The sequence below is a fragment of the Anabas testudineus genome, chromosome 8, assembly GCF_900324465.2.
Source record: "Anabas testudineus chromosome 8, fAnaTes1.2, whole genome shotgun sequence".
Taxonomy (NCBI): domain Eukaryota; kingdom Metazoa; phylum Chordata; class Actinopteri; order Anabantiformes; family Anabantidae; genus Anabas; species Anabas testudineus.
This window is the reverse complement of record NC_046617.1, coordinates 2,437,364-2,455,356: the sequence shown is the minus strand read 5'-3', so window position 1 is coordinate 2,455,356 and position 17,993 is coordinate 2,437,364. Positions and strand designations below refer to the sequence as shown.

Here is a 17,993-nt window from a genome sequence, read left to right as displayed (position 1 = left end):
ATAAAAAAGAGATGCAAAACAACCATGAGGAGACAGGAAACAACCACAAATACACATGAAGTAAACACAAAAGTATATTAAACAGTCACAGAGAGAAAAAATGCATTCAAATGAAAATTAACCACAATGTGGTGTAGATTACTAAAATAGATGAAAAATAACCAAAGAGTAATGAAAGTGGCTGCAAAGAGGCTTAAATGACCAAACAACGAGAAGAGAGAGGTGAAGGCCACACCAAGATGCAAACTGACAACAAGGTGATAAGAGATGGAAACAACCACGAAGAGACAGTAAATAACCACAAAGAGATGCAAAAGAAAAAAAAAAGATACAAAACTATCATTAAGAAATAAAATGATGTATGTAAACAACCACAAAAAAATTAAATAATCACATCAAATGCAAAACAACCACAAAGAAACACAAAATAACAACAAACAGATGCAAAACTACCACAAAGAGGTTACTGAATTCTGCTTCTGAGTGTATTTCTATTTATTAGTTATTTATAACACCATCAAACCTACAATCTCTTCATGTCTTCTGATGGCAACATCCTGACGTTATCATCTCTTTTCTTTTAGTGCGCATGTTATTTGTGTAAACATGGGTCTAATCCAGAAATTCTGACAGAATTACACAAATCCCCCTAAATACTGATGATGAATGAAGATTGGATGATTAGGTCATCTTGGAGGAGTTATGTGGATGTTGAGTCATGCAAAGCAACCGCATGGTGTTTGTCTGGAAACTTTTTCAAATCACTATTTAGAAGTAAACACGTGTTATGATGTGATGTCACTAAGTTTGGTTTCTAATATCAAAGTTCATACAACCACACTGTGAGAGAATGGTTGTGATTTGGGTTAAATGTTGTACACTGTTGTTTTGCACTCTGTATCTACCTTTTTCTTGTCTCTCATGTTGAGGGACCTCAGTGTCGGACTTCTTGATTGCTCTTCTTCCTGGGTGGAAGCAAATTCCTGCAGCCTGGCTTCCATCATCTGGAGCCTGTTAGAGCAGCACATTGATGCTCAGGGTCTGTTCAAAAACCCCACATGTCTGTGATGTGCAGGTGTTTTCTGTGATTTCTGCATGTGAACATTTTCAGTAACAAACCAGAACCTTCTGCTTTCTATGTCTCTCTGCTTTTCACCCCAGTACATTTTATTTCTTTGCAGTTTAATCCAAGGGTGCAGCAAGTTCAAGGGTACCAGAGCCAGATTAGCAGTCTGCACACAGATTCGATTAGAAGAAATGGATGGTTTTTTTTTTTTTTTTACCTCAATAACATCAAATCATCCCATGAATTCAGTCAGCCGGTATCTTAATCAGTCATTCAGTCATTCAGCGGCAACTCTATTGATTCATAAAGTCCGCATCCCACATACGCTGACATACGCATAGATGCAGACTCTCTCTCTCTCTCTGTCTCCCTCTCTCTCTCTCTCTCTCCATCACACACCTAGGCAGACTCCTCCTTCCTCCCCTCCTCTCACTTATCCCTGTGACTTCTTACCGGGACGGTATAACAGTAGCCTACAGAGCGGATACCGGCGGTGGATGGAGAAGGGCAGTAGCCGCAACAGCAGCAGCAGTCGGGCGCACCGACCGAAGCATGCTCCAGCGCAGCCATGACTTGCTCGGCGTCAGATAGCGAGAAGATCGTGATCAACTGCGGCGGGGTCCGACACGAGACCTATCGGAGCACCCTGAAGACGCTGCCGGGGACGCGCTTGTCTTGGCTGACGGAGCCCGACGCATACAGCAACTTCGACTACGACCCCAAGTCCGACGAGTTCTTCTTCGACCGCCACCCGGGCACCTTCGCCTTCATCCTCAACTACTACCGCACCGGGAAGCTCCACTGCCCCAACGATGTGTGCGGACCGCTCTTCGAAGAGGAGCTCGCCTTCTGGGGCATCGACGAGACGGACGTGGAGGCGTGCTGCTGGATGAACTACCGGCAGCATCGCGACGCCGAGGAAGCCCTGGACAGCTTCGAGACCCCCGAGCCGGACGTGCCCGAGGACGATCCCGCGCTCACCGGCGGGGCGGACGGGGACCTGAAGCGGCTCTGCATGCAGGAGGACGGCCGCAGGGCGACGTGGTGGGAAGTGTGGCAGCCCAGGATGTGGGCTCTCTTTGAGGACCCTTACTCCTCCAAGTACGCCCGGGTAAGTGCTTGGAAATCCTGTGCGCTAACATATCCGCGTTTGGCACAGTTTTGGCTACTGCGCACTGGATGAACGCAGAGCAATTTCTTAAACTGCTGTGGAGCAGTGGAAGGATGTTGAGCTCACTGCAGTGTTTTTCAAAAAGCACATTAACTTATGAAATAAACACACAGGTATTCTGTAGAGCCTGTTCACACTGCTTTTCTCTTTGTTTCTGCGCTCAACACTTTTCTTTAACACTGCCATCGTTCTTTTCTCAGAGTGTCTCCCTATCAGCACCCTTGTGGGATAAATCAGCCACTGCTGATGCTTATTCATCAGTGTGTGTCTATGTTTGCCAAATAAGCAAATCAGCACAGTAGCAAACAGTTTTAACATGATTTATTTGGGGATTACGCTATTTTAAGGCTCAGTTCTTCCCTTTGTCAGCCCAGTATCAACTTATCAAGTTGATTGCATGCTGGTAGGTGATGGTAACATGCAAACTCTATTGTGCTATAAAACAATGTTCTTCCTGCAGCATCCATCAGAACTAGCTGGTATTAGTTTCAGTCTGCTTGTGAACGCACATTATTCCAGATTAGACTGCAGCACCGGTGAATTAAAATGTCGCTGTTAGCCTCCACAACCCTGAGCTACATGTAATGTGCTGCTGGTTTGAATTTGCTATATGCTCTGCACTGTGTTGCAGCACAGGACTAGCTCATCATCCTTTACGGCTCACACAAGAAGAGGGCACTGTTCTCTCAGCACAAAAACATGTATGTATTCACGAGGAAACAACAACATTAAGAGGTCTGATTTCACACAGAGCTGTACTCCCAGGAATTGGATGTTTGCACAAAATCAATATCAAAGACAACTCCGCATGTCAGAATCTGGGTACTAACAGAGTTTGTAGTGCAGAGGTGTACAGAGGCTCTGCAGCATAGCATGACATGACACAAGGGGTTAGGGATGTACAGGAGGTCAGGGGACAGAGACAGTTTGACACTGACCATCATTAGCTCATCAGCCACTTTCAGCAGAACATAGATGGTGATGACTCTCAAGAGTCTTGCTGCACTGAGGTTTCAGCTGGCGCAGATCCTGACAGATGAATGAAAACTAACAAAGTCCCATTCACAGCAAAGAGACGAGACGAGATGTTTGGTAATGGTACAAAGCCAACACAAGCTCCTGTATTAACATAACACTCCAACAAGAATCCATGTGCTCATGTGTTTAGTGCAACAAACAAATGATGAGTTGCTCTAAATGCTCATTTTTATGTCTCCCTCTGGGTGACAGTTGTGGAAGGAAGCATTACATCAGATTCAGATGTCTGTCCATACCAAACTTCTGAATGTAAGATCTTTGGATCACTTTCAGTGGAATTTCTAATTTGGCACAAACGTCTTGAGGTGGACTCAAGGATGAACTGATTAGATTGTGGTGGTTGAACATCAAGGTCACTGTTACCTCACATATGTCATTCCTGTGGATGTAGCATCTTAGGAACCCCTGAAAGGAAAAGAATTAGAACAAGAGTCTAATCCTGTAATTATTGGAGCATAACCTTCATCTAATCTTAACTCATACTATAGCTACAACATGCAAATAATGTAGAATAATTAAAATATTGTTAAAGGGTTGGTATTGGGTAGTAAAAAATGTTATTGAAACCAGTTGGGGGTTTTTGTTTGGGCGGCTGGTTTAAATTTGGCTGTGCCACTTTAATGCCCACATTCAAAGGCCACATAGTGATAATTTCTCGTTAGGCGATATCTGCCTTGTTAGCCATGTCACTTGTTTGTATATGACGGGGTTGAATTCATGATGTGCGTGGATTGTATTAATAACTGCTGCTGTAGAAATTAATACGATCAGTTCTTTGAACGTGGATGGAAGGAGTTGTTGAAGTTCTAGGATTCTTCACTCCACATCGTTAACCACGTCACGTTTTCTCTTTGCATTCTTTGTGTAACGTGTGAAGTACTGTCCAGTGAAGTCATTCTTTCTGTGCTTCCCCTCTTGATTTTCATCCCTCTCCTCTTCCTTCATGGTTAGTCCTCCACCTCTCACTCCTCTCGCTTTATTGTCTCTAAAAATCTATGGCCATTTGCAGAGCCAGGGGCCAATGCTGCACTGGATCATTGTGTGTTGAGGTGGATTTTCTGTGGACTCTGCTGTATGCACAGAGACAGTGTATTGACTCAGTTACTCGCTGTGACTGAGGATGGAGACATACACATATACACTCACACTCATGCACATACAGTCCAGTACAGTGCGCACTGAATACACAGGCAAATGTATGTTTGATTCGAACTGGGGACCAAAACAAATGTACAATTTAGGGTTTGTTAAGTGTAGCTCAGAGAAGCTAAATTCACGTCCACAGCAACATCTAGTAACCTAAAATTTATGACCACAATACTGTACGCCTGGACCATCTGCATTCAGTCTGGAGTAAATCCAGCCTGTCACTGACCCTGCACCTTGCTGAAAACAGCATGTTAGCAGCAGCTGGAGTCATTACACTTAATCAGTAACACTTGAATTGTTTGGCTGCATTTTCACTGTGCTCACAACTGAGTACACATCAGTATTGTTCTATGTGTAAGTCAGACAAAAGTAGACTCAAAAATCATGCACTGGGTCACAGTAACTCAAAGGGTGCAAGCCAGCGAGTGGCACTGAAGCTGGAATTAAAGGGAAGTGAAAGATCTGTGAGTCTGTGTCCAGAACTGTAGGTTTAAAATGACGTTAGAGTGCAGAGACTCCCAGGAGACTTGCAGAGACCCTAGAGGAACTGAAGGGTACAACCCAAATGTCATCAAGGTGACAGCTGTCACAAGTCGAGAATTCCTGCCTCTTTTCAATGAACAAAGTTTGCATTGAACACGTCCTTTGAACACGTCATCGCATCCCAAAGCATGATGTATTCAGGGAAAGTCTGGACAAGAGAAATGAAAAAAACCAACAGCGAGCATGAATCTGCGGTTTGTCGGAGAACAGCTCGCAGGTCACAAAATTCAATGGCAGCCAAACAAGTGATCGAAGAACCAGAGGTGGGGTGATGGTGAAAAATGGGAAATTTGAACGCTAGGGTTGTGTCATGTTGGGGTGGTTGAGTGCAGCATCACTATGACAGCTGAGGTGACTTTGAAAGTGTTGCAGTCAATAGTTTCGGTGCCAACTCGGTGACAAAGAGTGAGGTTGGAAGGGGTGGAGAGGGATGGCCAGCACCGCAGCAGCAGAAGCAGCAGCAGCAGCAGCAGCACTCAGGTGAGTCGCGGTGGCCAGCTACAGCAGGTTTTAGCTCCATGGAGAACATCCCTGGTAATGGAATCCCTGGAGAAGGAAATGTAGGCTGTTTGAAGAAAGCAACTGAAAACCAAGGACTGGACCACTCTTTAATTCAGGCATCTGTGCATTAAGTGTATGTAACATCTTTGCAGAGGCAGTGGGGGGTTCTTTCTCCTGTCCGCTCTCTCTCTACCCTACAGCCTAAACATTCCTTTTCCTTTTCTCCCCGTCATCACCGCTGACAACTCGTGCTGCTTTATTACCCCGATTTCAGAGCTGAGTGCCGGATTGCTTATTATCGCTATTCAGCTCCCACCCCCCTCTCTCTTACACCAACCCCCTCCTCAATCTTACTCCCTCCATCCAATCCTCCGCTACTCCCCCCCTCCCAACCTTAGCTCTCTGCTTGTGCTATAGCGTAACACCGTAGTAGCTGACTGCGCTCTAGTCTGCTGCAGAGAAGGAGGGAGAGAGACACGGAGAGTAGGGGAGGGAGGTGACATAGTGGGAGGTATAGTGTGGGGGAATGAATTCAGAGTAAGAAGCAAGAAGAGGAAGAAAAAGGAGTGCAGGATGGGAGGGGGGGGAGTCACTTTCTGCACACCCTCGTTTTCGTTCCCCCTACCGCTCTTTTTCTTTTTTCTGCTGAGCTGGGCAGGCTGGGATGCTTGTATCCGTTTATCGATCAGGTCGTACGTCTCAGCTTGCCTCATTCAGGTGGATGTCTCAGCTGAATGGTGTTCCTTTGTAAGCAAAACCTTCCCACACATAAGATTGCTCCTTTCTTCCTCTCTCTCTCCCTCCTTCATTTCACACAGCAGGGTGTGTTGGCAATCCCCAGTCCCTCAAGGAGAGAAAAAAATACTGACAATAATGGCAAACACACACACACACCTACACTTCCATGCACTCACTGTACCGCCACACATAAAGTCCACTGTGGCAGTGCTGATGGAATTTTGGCCTAAATTTTAGAGGCTTGTTGCCCATGTTGTGATGCTGCTGCTGAGACATAATAGTTGAAGGCTTGCAGGCTTCTACAGCTGCCATGTTGGCAGACAAAAAACAAGCAATTTTTGTGATGCTAGCATTTAGTTCTATTTGTGTTGATGGCTGAGGTGATTTGATGTAAGATAATTGGTTCATAGAAAATATCTCCTAACCTAGAGTCTTATGTAGAATCTAGAGGGAGTAACAACAAGAATACAACTAATGATGAACTCTGCCATTTCCCTCAGCGCTATAGGATGTGCAGCCCCTTTTAGCTTATTGTTTTGGTTTTACCACCAAAATGACCTGTGTTCTTATTAACCTTGTTTAATGCAGCAGTAGCGTTTAGATAAAGTGTTCGGACAAAAACCTATTCATTACCTGCTCAGCACCAAAGATTCGACAGACACTGTAACAGTCTAGCTGAAGCTAATTTTTAGGAGAGCTTAAATAAAAGTACTGCAAATACTGCAGTTTAATTCATCACATGGACAACTCCAAATGATGAAGATGATGTTCCACTACATGTATATGTAGGTGTCTCTTAGATGCAATATTCTTTTTCTCTTTAATGTATCACTCTGTTTGTGAGCTGTGGTACTGTTGGCCCAGTAGCCTACAGTAGTTCTGGGCTAGAGTTCTTTACAGGTACAAAACTGTGGACCCAACCCAAACAGGAGGCCATCACAGACAGATTCGACTTGATCCAAAGTGCAGCTAATTCGAACAAACCTGAACCGAGAGTGAACACAAGCACCGGCAGCACTGATAAAACTGATCTGTCATCTCCAATACTCTTTCCCATGCTTTTTACTTTACTGTCCTTATTTTCTCCTACGGTGTTGATGACAAACCACCATCAGCAGTTGACAACATGTAGTTTCAGGTCCATTGAAGTCCTGGAAATACTGAGGCACTCAAAAGAGAATTATATAAAAATATAAAATATAGAATTTAGAATTTGGACCCAATCTGACTAAAGTTTCAGAATCAAGTGGACCCGTACAGTAAAGACCTCTAGTCAGGGATTTCTTCTCCAATGTGGAGGGATTGTCGAGTGGCTTAGAAAGTAGCCTATTTAAAAATGTCTATCCAACGTCAATTTGTAGAGTTAGAAAAAAGCTGAAAAGTTGATTGTAATTGAGTTTGCAACTGGTCATGATAAACATCAAGGTAATATGGTTAACTTATGTTACTAAATAGATGAAGTAGCTAAAAGTGATGCATAAAGAGTTAAAGAACCAAACGTTATTCATTATTTGTTAAAAAAGTAGCTAAAACCTCAAGTAATTTCTAAACAGTTAATATAGTTAGTTTGAAGCGACAGCTGAATGGCTCAAGGCAGTATAAATTCAAGAGTACTAAAAATAATTGTATGACTTGTAAGTATTTTTACATTGTTAATAATGTTTAAATTTATTTTAAAATCAGTGGAATACAGCACATTTAGAGCATGATGAATGAAGAAGGGATGTGGGGGAGCACCAGTGAAAAAAAAGGTTGTAGTAGGTGTAATCCTACTTCCGGATGAAGTGTGACTAACCATTCTAGCTGTGTGCTTCACACACAGACATGATATTGTTATTCATGTTGATTATCCAAAATGTTGAACTGTCCCTTTAAGAGCTAAGGTGAGACAGGTGGTCAGTGGGTGGAAATTGGCCCCATTTATTAACCACTTCACCCAAAAGCAATGACTTAGCCAGTGTTATTTATGGATTAGGTACATTGCTTCCAACCTTCAGTATGGTGCAGGGCACTAGATGGTAACGTCACTGCAGGATCTTTGTACCTCTGCAGCAAAACAATGACAACCAGGCGATGATATTTTATCACACACACACACACACACACACACACACACACACACACACACACACACACACACACACACTTTAGCTGTTTTCAAAACCTCGTTCCTCTTTTTCTCTTCCTGTCTTATTCTCTCATGACATTTTTCAGTGTCTTTCCTCCTCTTTTCTAAAATCATTAGTCCAGCTCTGTCTCCCCTTCCCTCTCTGCTGGTTTTTTGTTGCACTATAGGCATTATATCCGCCAGGGTCCCCCTGCCCCCTCTGTGCTTTTCAGGATAATGCTGCGACAGAGCTTTCTTTCTGCGTGTGTCACCCATTGCAGGAGAGAGAGAGAGAGAGAGAGACAGAGAGAGAGAGAAGGGTCAATGTAAGAAGAGAGGGTGCAGTGTGAGAAAGAAATAAAACATTTGACCTCTGACTGATCCCCACTGTCCCCTTGCGTTGAACATTATTATTATTTTCATTAGTTGATTAATCTAACATGTATAATACTTTGCCAATATGGGACATGGGAGGGTGAGGGACATATTTAAAGTAAAGCCTATTGGGCGCTGACTGTTGACGACCTACACTCTGTACTTTCCCCAAACCCACCGCAAACATGCAGTAATAAGAGGATGATAATGCTACCACGGGTAGTGCTCTGAAATTATTATTTATCTGCAAAAGCTTCCTCACACTGACGTACTGCAGGACGTTAAGAGGAATCAATGTTGTTTAGTGAAATACAAGATATATGTAAGAACAGTTGGTTTGGTTCTCTTTAAAGGATAATTCTGTCATTTTTTCTATTATCAACCAGTGAACAAATACAGTGAAGGCAATTCAGTGTATGAGGCATATTAGAGCTTAGAAAATATTTATACTTGTAAACATGTATGTGTTATTTCCATGAACAAAAATAAAGAAATAAATGTTTTTTTTAATCTAAAACTGTAGTTTTTATTAGCCATTACTCAAACAGGAGGAGATGGGGACTATTTTTAGAGGTGGATTAATCCACATTTAGTGTTTTAGTGAGTATCTGGAGCAGGAGGTTGGTGACTGCATGATTGAGTCCAAATAAATCACATTGTGTGCTCTCCATAATGAAGGAACAGAAATTACGACACACACACAGGACTTTTTAAGATCCATTCCAAAAAAAACAATTTGGACGCTGTATAAAAACTACATAAAAACAAAATGAACGTCTGTGGAATATGGAATTTCTTTGTTGTTTTTAAAGATTAACACTAACTCTGACACTAGATTTGGTTAGAGTGATTATTAGAGCAGCAGAAAGGTTCAGACGCCTACTCCCCTTCTTTGTTTTTTGTACGCAGTGGCACTTCACTTGGTTTCGTTCAGTGTATCATTTATGATGGTTAGTTTTTATATGGTGACAAACTGCAAAGCTTACAACATGTGGATAGAAATAAAAGAGTACTGATAAATATAAGAATTGGGTGTATTAGCATTTTAAAACAAGTCACTGTGACGGGCTAATACTGACATACTTGATTGATCCCCTTTGGGAAATTGGTGTTTGGACGGCTGGAGTAGATGATGGTGCTACTGTGGGGTTTCGGTGCCTTGTCCAAGGACACCTCACATAGCCAGTAGGAAGCGGGAACTAAACCACTGACCCTGAGGATTATAGATGACTCTACATACTGAGCTACATGTCGTTTTATATATTGAAAGTATTAAAAACCCAGTCCACCCAATAACTGTTATATACTCGAATTTGTATTTACAGTAAAGTAGAACCTACGGAGCTCCCTCTGTAGGTTCATGGTGGTGAATTTCCCACTGAGCTACTCTTACCTCACATCGCAATCACATTTAATTCAGCCTGATCCATACCCAGTTATGGCTCAGTCCACTTACTGTAAGTACAGGCTAATCCAGTTCCCAGTTTTCGGAAACACTGTTAGCCTGTGGTTAATTAGCTCTGCAGTCTGCAGCTATGATACAGACTTAACAGTGGAGAGGCCACAGCTGAGTGTAAAACCACTCACCATGTGGTCACAGCCAGCCGGGATCACCTACATGGACAGTTTTTAAATTCCGTAATTCTTTAAAATACTATATAAATGGTTTTTCGTTCTGTGTGGTGGTGTTTGATACCCTCCAGGTGCCGGACGTTTTCACTCCTCTCAGTGCATGAATCCTGTCGCTGTGCTGAGCCACTGATCTGCCCACTGCTGAGAGCGCTGATATGCGGTGTAGATTTCCGCTAACAGAGCTGTCCTCTGAAAAAATGAAATGCTTTACATGTACTTGTTTGTTCCCCTGTGGCACTCTCCGGGCGCTGAAGTGGCTAATGTGGGCCGCTGGCACCAAGCATAGTGACACTGAAACCGAAGCCGTGCTGGAGGTGAAGAAGTGCTGAATCGACTGCCGAACACAATTTTAATTTAGGAGCGCTTGTTTTGCAGGCGATTGTTGGCACTTTGAGACGGCGAAGCAGCTCCTGAAGTAGTGCTGAAGTAGTGTGCAGATGGAAACCTTGTTTTGGAATGATGTGGAAATTAAATGAGCTTGGTTTTTAGCTGACTTTCAGTCGGGCAGGATGAACTGATTCAGCACTGTCATCTCCTGACGGACTCAAAACATATCACCATGACATCATCACCTTTTTTGTGTCCATACAGAAAGTTAAGCACAATACAGTACAGAGAGCTTTCCATTTGAGTTCTGCTTTAAAATTAGAGCTTGGCTTTTTGTTATTAACAGTAGCTCAATGATCGATGATGATTTATTGGTGAATGAATGAATCGAGGATACTGTTTTGGCGCCACTTTTTGAAAAAAAAATCTGCTTCTAGTTTTTATTTATTCTAGGATTCTGCCATTACTCACACATACCAGCTTGTATCTGAGATGATAGATGTAAAGAGAGAGCACAGTCACAGTTCACCACACACTTTGCCAGAAACATGATTGATATGGCAACTGTAAAAGCTAGGAGCTCAATTCTTGACGATTTGTTTGCTAACAAGAAACTTGGGAAACTCTTAACCTTGCTTTCCATCCATCCATCCATCCACTATCTTAATCGCGTGTCCTAAGAAGGGTCACGGGAATGCTGGAGCCTATCCCAGCTGTCATTGGGTGAGAGGTGGAGTACCCCCTGGACAGGTCACCAGTCCATGGCAGGCGCTGCTTTCTTAAACCTAAGAAATTCACATTATGATGCACTTCAAATTCGTGCTTACCTACCGTATCGACTGACAAACACATACTGTGGTCGACGTGACTTTATTTATTCATGACAAACATGACATTTGAAGAGCCGTCTCTTGGGAGGTATTGATCTGAGGAAACCTCTCATAGTCATAGGACCAAATCACTTTACTACAACGCCTGTGGCCATACACATCTTTTCACACGTTTAGACATTGAGAGAGGGCACTTCCCACAGTAATTCACAGTCATTCCCTGGGTGCTTATAAAAGACAGAAAAGGGCACTTTGTGAACGTTAAACGACAGACTGACACACAGACTTTTAGTGGTCATTTTTGGAAACACACAAAAAACTCATTTCAGATACAGAAAAGTTCAGACGTTCGTATTGTGTCACAAATTCAAATGATGTAACTGTATGATTTTTGTTATGGGCAGTTAAATAAAAGCAATGGTGCCACATTTTGACACTGGCAACATAAATACGTATATGACCTCAGATCCCCCTCAGACACACTCATTCATTCACTTTGAATTCTCCTTTTTAAGAAGCCAAAAATTCATTACAAGGTCCCAGTCTCCATATAACCATCCCTCCTTCCCTACTTCTCTCTCCCCCTCTAAATATAGCCTTCTTTCACACTCAGTCTGTCACACACACACACACACACACACACACACACACACACACACACACACACACCTTGTTGCCCCCAGTGGGAATGGCAGTGTTACATGCACATAGACATAAGCCCCTGGTGCAGTCTCTCTCTCTCTCTCTCTCTCTCTCTCACACACACACACACTTCAACTCATTCCATGAGAATGAATACCCAGCAGCAGTATTCATGATGACACTCCGGGGGGCAGTGCTGTAGCAAACAGCGGGCGTAAGGTAGCTGTCATGGTTTCAGGGTTTTCAGAAGTCTGTTGTGTGTGTTTATATATAAACAAAATAAAAAATTCAGTTTTAAACAGTGGGTTAAAAAGTGGGATATTGAGCACAGTCACCATCTGAAGCACTATACTCAAGGATTGTCATTGTCTAGCCCAAGGACACGACATGTAGGAGAAGCCAGGGATTGAGCCATCAACTCTGTGGTTTTGTAGACAACCCACTCTACCAATGGACTTACATTTGCCCCCATTTAAATAAGGCTGCTCAGAGCAATTGTACTATAGCTATAAATATTGTTCAAACAGCTGCCAGAGTAGTTAATGATAAATTTGAAGCATTATTATAGATTTAAACTGGTTGACCCTAGTTGAGACAATATAAATCGAGATGATACCACTTAAAGCACGTGTCCCTCTTTGCTGAATAAATAGAAAAATGTTCTTATCTCACTTTTTAAGCATCTTCCAGCGCTTAGATACATTCCCTGTAAACTGAATTAAATGCTTTAAGGCTTTGAAAACACTGGGGACTAGAATTTCAAATGAAATTTAATTTTATTCAAACAATGTTTGGCTGCACAAAATGAGTGAGCAATGACTGGTCCATTGTGATGAGCCAAGGTTTGGACAAGGTTAAAGACAGCTTTACAAGGAACTGCTCTGTTTTTAACCCACCTAAGGGATCTATAGACAATAACTTCCGTCTGTCCACCACTTTGATCTACAATTAAAATATTTGAGGCTGAAATTGGTGAATTGCCATTTAATTTTGTACAGACAATCATGGTTTCCAGAAGATGAACCCTTTTGATGATCTTTAATCATCAGGTCAAATTTTCAGTGGTATGTTTATCAGTTGTATGATGGGTGTAGTGGTGTTAGCAAAATTACCGTAATAACACACCAAGCTAATATGGTAAACGATAGGTAAAATACAACTTTACCATGATTTTACTTAAGACTGTAAATGCCTGGGTAATACACGTGCCATGAGCTGCACAGCCAATCTGTGTATTATGCGTCAGTCAATCAATCAATTAATCAATCATTTATGTAATCAAAAGCAAGCAAAGCTATTTTAGTGTGCAGTGAAAGGTCAATCAAAAAGTGTGTTGAAACTGCAAATTTATGAATGTGTCAGTTGAAATAGTTTTGTTCAGACATCAGCAAACATAAAATGTGGCTGTGAGCATGCTAACATTAGCACTTATCAAAACATCACTGACTAAGCAGAGTCTCACAGAGCTGCTAGTGTGTTTGCAAGCAAAAGCAATAAGCAGAACAAGAGTGTTAGTACTACATACTACAGTACTGTCCTCCCCGGTTTTATAGTGAGGACTGATGAATACAGCCTGCAGGGAAATCCAGTGGCACTTGATCAATTTGGCACCACAGACACAATGACTTTAAAGATGGTAACACCAACATTGTTGCCTTTGTCCACAGATTTTCTGTTTGCTAAGATTAACCCACTGTGCTGTCTTGGCTGGAACAAAGTGACTGTCTGGAGTCTTGCTGTCAGTGGATCTGGATGGTTTTCATGACTAAGACAATGGGCGATATGCCAAAACCAGTTATATGGACAGATTGGTTCTAAAGTGGCACATGAGAGATTCAAGACAACATGTAGCAATTATATAATTTCTCATACCTTCAGACATGTTGTACAAACCCTGCATAGACAGACAGACGTCCTTCACAGAGGAAATTTTAGAGTTTACTATTGTTACTGACACATTTCATCACATCAGCCTCTACATTTAGTAGTAGTAGTAGTTAAGAAAGTTAAGTAGGAAACTTGTCTCAATCCTATTGCTGCATCAAGGTCTCTATACAGGTATCTGTCCATTATCATCCTCTGATCAGAGCATTGCAGCATCACCTGCTGTACTGGAATATTTTCTGATGTAAAATCATGGAGCAGTTATGAATGTACATTTTCTCATCAACAGGTGGTTTTCATCCATTTGATGAAAATAAGTTTGTGCCACAAAGAGAGTTTGGTGAATCTGAAGCAGAACATTGAAACAGCAAGTCCTCCAACCTCCTCGAAATAGAATGATAATGGCGGCTGGTGTACGGGACCTTCCTCATCACAGATGGTTGTGGATCAAACATAGTTTAGTTATGGTTTGGCACACAAAAGTTCCATAAAAATTGTTTAGGTTGGGTTAATAGAAGTGCCTCCTTGATGTTTCTGGAAGTGTTTTTCTTCCCACCCCAACTTCCTCCCAATGAGGACTTTCTCAATGTACCACAGTTACTGTTCCTAACTACATTATGCTACTGTTGGTCATAATAGCACATTGGTAAATATGGAACATGGCCTTGTATTTTATGGGACAGTCTTGAAGTCAGAGAATGAAAAATGTTCCTGCCTGACTTGATTAAATCAATAAGATACAGCATGTTATTTGGTGAGGTATTGAGGGGTGAGTAGGTGGATTTTGTGCCTGTTGGTAAAAGCCAGGAAACCAGTTGTTTCCGTCTCTGTCCTCATGCTAAGCAAGGGTGAACATGTTCCACACTGTTGGCCAGTTTAAATTTCTCTAAAACTATTTATTCACTGAATAAAAATTGATCATCTCTACCACAAATAAGAAGGTGATGGAGACAAGGGGGGATGGGTGACTGAAGAAAGGAGGGAAACAGAAGAAGATCAATTTTAGTCCACTTTACCTCCCATCTTTTAACATTGTTGCTGAGTCGAAGGTTTTTCTCTCTCACGCACATGCACGCACACCACACACACATACACATACAGTCAGGAAAAGATTTTTTTTTTTTCAGCATCATAGTGTATTGGAAACATTACAGGAACATCACAGGATATCAGGAGAGAAAGAAAAAGGTAAGAGAATAAATCAGGGGAACGGGGATTGCGTTGCAGAATTCCCAATTGATCCTTCCTTCACCCTTTCAAACATATTAACCCCCCCTCCTCCAAACACACATACACACACACTATATTTACATCCTTCTCCCTTTTTCCTGGTCCTCTTCATATTCATCTACTCATCCTCTTCTGTCCCCTGTGTCTTTCTGTTATTTTAAAAGTTTTACTTTCATTAAAGACAACAAACATACAGGAATAAGACTTTGTGGAAATCACAGCATTACTGATGCAGATTGAAAAGGACTGAAGAAGAAGTTTATGTCATGACTGACTGTATGTGTGTTCATGTCTTTCTGTGGTTGTGTGGATGAATTAAATAATAATAATAAAGACACACTTTATTGATCCCCTCCCTTTATAGGAGAAATTGTTGTTGGACAGCAGCCACACAGTAGATGACAGCTCTTCTAAGGGTTTCAGGTGTTTTATCCAAGGACAACGCTACATATAGCCAGGAGGAAGCAAAAGTTGAACCCCTGACCCTGATATTTATTCATAACTGCTCTACTAACTGAACTGCTGCCCCAAATTTGACCTTGATACCATCGTTGTGAGGACCCTGTGGCTGGTTCCACACTTTCAAATTGCTATTTAAGTATTAACATTTAGGGATACAATTATGTTTAGCTTGGCTTAGATTAGGGTAAACGATCCAAAACTTTACAGCCTTGCAAGCCTAACCTTATCAAAAGTAAAAGTAGGCTATTTGTTTAGCAAAAAGTACCACCATATCCTGTTTATGGTGGTTCCCAACGTCGAGGTCAAAAGATTAGTCTGAGAGGTTGAGAGGAAACATTTAGCACTTTTCTCTAATTATTGTTTGTTTCACAAAGTCAAAGCCAGAATAACTGCAAACAACTTCCACGACATGGAGGCTCAAAGACAGCATCGAAAAAATATCTTCTGAGCATGTGGGTACTTTAATTGTTAACATTAGCATTTAGCTTAAAGCACTGCAATGTCTAGTTATTCTGAGAGAATATTATAGACTAGCTTTGTCCTGACAATGACAGGAATCCGACACTGAATATAACATTAAAATGCTGACTTTCAGCTTTAAGGATGTTTATGGTGTTATATCCATACACTCTGTACAGTGGAGTTATTGTTGCCCTTTAATTTAGGACATTACAGCAGTACAGCTATCCTGAATGCACTGACAGGGATGTTATCACCTTACCTCAGTGCAACTTTATACATTACAGAATTACAGATGACCCCCAGAGTGACTTTAGCTCATTAGATGTTCAAATTATTTGTCTGCCTCTTGGTACAGCGGTTGAAGTCAGGCACCATTTGTTCAAAGGAGGATGCAGCAAATGCAAGGAACATTTTTACAAGGACAAATGTGAGCAGCATTGTGGACCACTGCAGAGATCTGGGAGAACAGGAGAATTAAGCAGAAAAAGTGCACCGCTGTCTGTTTGCCTGCCTTACCTCAGTGAGCTTTGTGGGTGAAGTTGTGCGTGTGTGTGTGTGTGTGTGTGTGTGTGTGTGTGTGTGTGTGTGTGCGTGTGTGTGTGTGTGTCCAAGGAGCTAAACAGCACTGGCGACCATGTCTGAGTGTACGAAATGTAAAACAGTAGGTAGTCATAAGAGTGTCAGAGGAATTTTATGCGATGCTTATAATTGCTTGAGTTGTATGAGCTGCCTGGTATTGTAAGCAAAGAAGATTTAATGGAGCAGCTGTGTATTTAATGTTGTAACCATAATGTCAGAGTTACATTCAGATGTTTAATGTTGTGATTATATTGTAAGAAAATGATGTTTGCACTTAAGGACTCATCATCTGCTTGTAAGTGTGCATACTGTTAAACGTCTTCTTCCTTTCTTCCTTTCTTTCTTTCTTTCTTTCTTTCTTTCTTTCTTTCTCTCTGTCATCCCTCTGCTTATTCCATTATCCTGCTCTCATTCTTGTCATCCCCAAGGTCTCATGCTGTTCTTAAACTCACTCCAGGGGTTCGTAGCTGCGTGTGAAGACATGCCCACATACAAAGACAGACTCAGAAATGCATGACTGTACGCATCTCCTAACACTAATAACGCTCTTCTTGATTGATGCAATCATGTAATAGTGGATTTGACACAGAGAAAAACAGATGCAAAGAAGGACAGAAAAAAAGAGAAGTAAAAGGAAACAAAAAGAAAGAAAAGAAATGAAACAACAAGGCGAAAAGCTTTCTTCCTCCCTGTATGCCTTGCTGTTTCTTTTCTAGACTAGACCAAGTCAAAGACAGGAAGCCCGCTAGTTAATGTACCCCCAGGCATTTGAGTGTACGGTGCAAGTCCTCCATCAGAAAGGCTGGTCCAGAAAAATTGTGAACACAAAAAGCATTGCAGTTCGTTTCCTCTTCTCTCACTAATGCAAATCATCAATGTCATTCAGAAACCTTGGAGCAGTTTGCTTTTTGATACTACTGACATTTGTGAAAAATGGCTTTCTGACCACGGGGCCAAACCCAACCACTACCTTTCCCTCCATTATTTACTTTCTGCCTCATATGAGTTGTTTTTTTGTGTTTTCAGAAAGGATAAGACATCTATGTTTGTGGGGCTTTAGGAATCTCTAAATTTATTTAGACATTTAGTTCCTGGACCCAAGAAATCAATGCATCTCCCTTTTTAGTGCCTTCTGTTGTCGGGTGAAGTTTGCAGTGCTGCTCTTTCCCTGGTGTCTGTTGGATTGTTGAACAGTCTGACACCACACCTCTCAGACGCTGGGACTGATTCTCTCCAGTTATAGAAAGAAGGACAGAA

The 17,993-nt window shown here is 41.8% G+C and overlaps 1 protein-coding gene across 2 annotated transcripts in view; it reads left to right on the top strand.

The window, feature by feature from the left end:
- The first annotated feature begins 1,619 nt into the window (after positions 1–1,619).
- Positions 1,620–17,993, top strand: part of LOC113160664 (potassium voltage-gated channel subfamily C member 1-like) — a 51,200-nt gene continuing 34,826 nt past the window's right edge. The window contains exon 1 of one of the 2 annotated variants that reach the window (XM_026358041.1): positions 1,620–2,177. In XM_026358041.1, coding sequence (XP_026213826.1) covers positions 1,635–2,177 — 543 coding nt within the window. In that variant the 5' untranslated portion in view covers positions 1,620–1,634. The remainder of the gene's footprint in view (positions 2,178–17,993) is intronic. The other variant, XM_026358033.1, reaches the window with a different exon arrangement.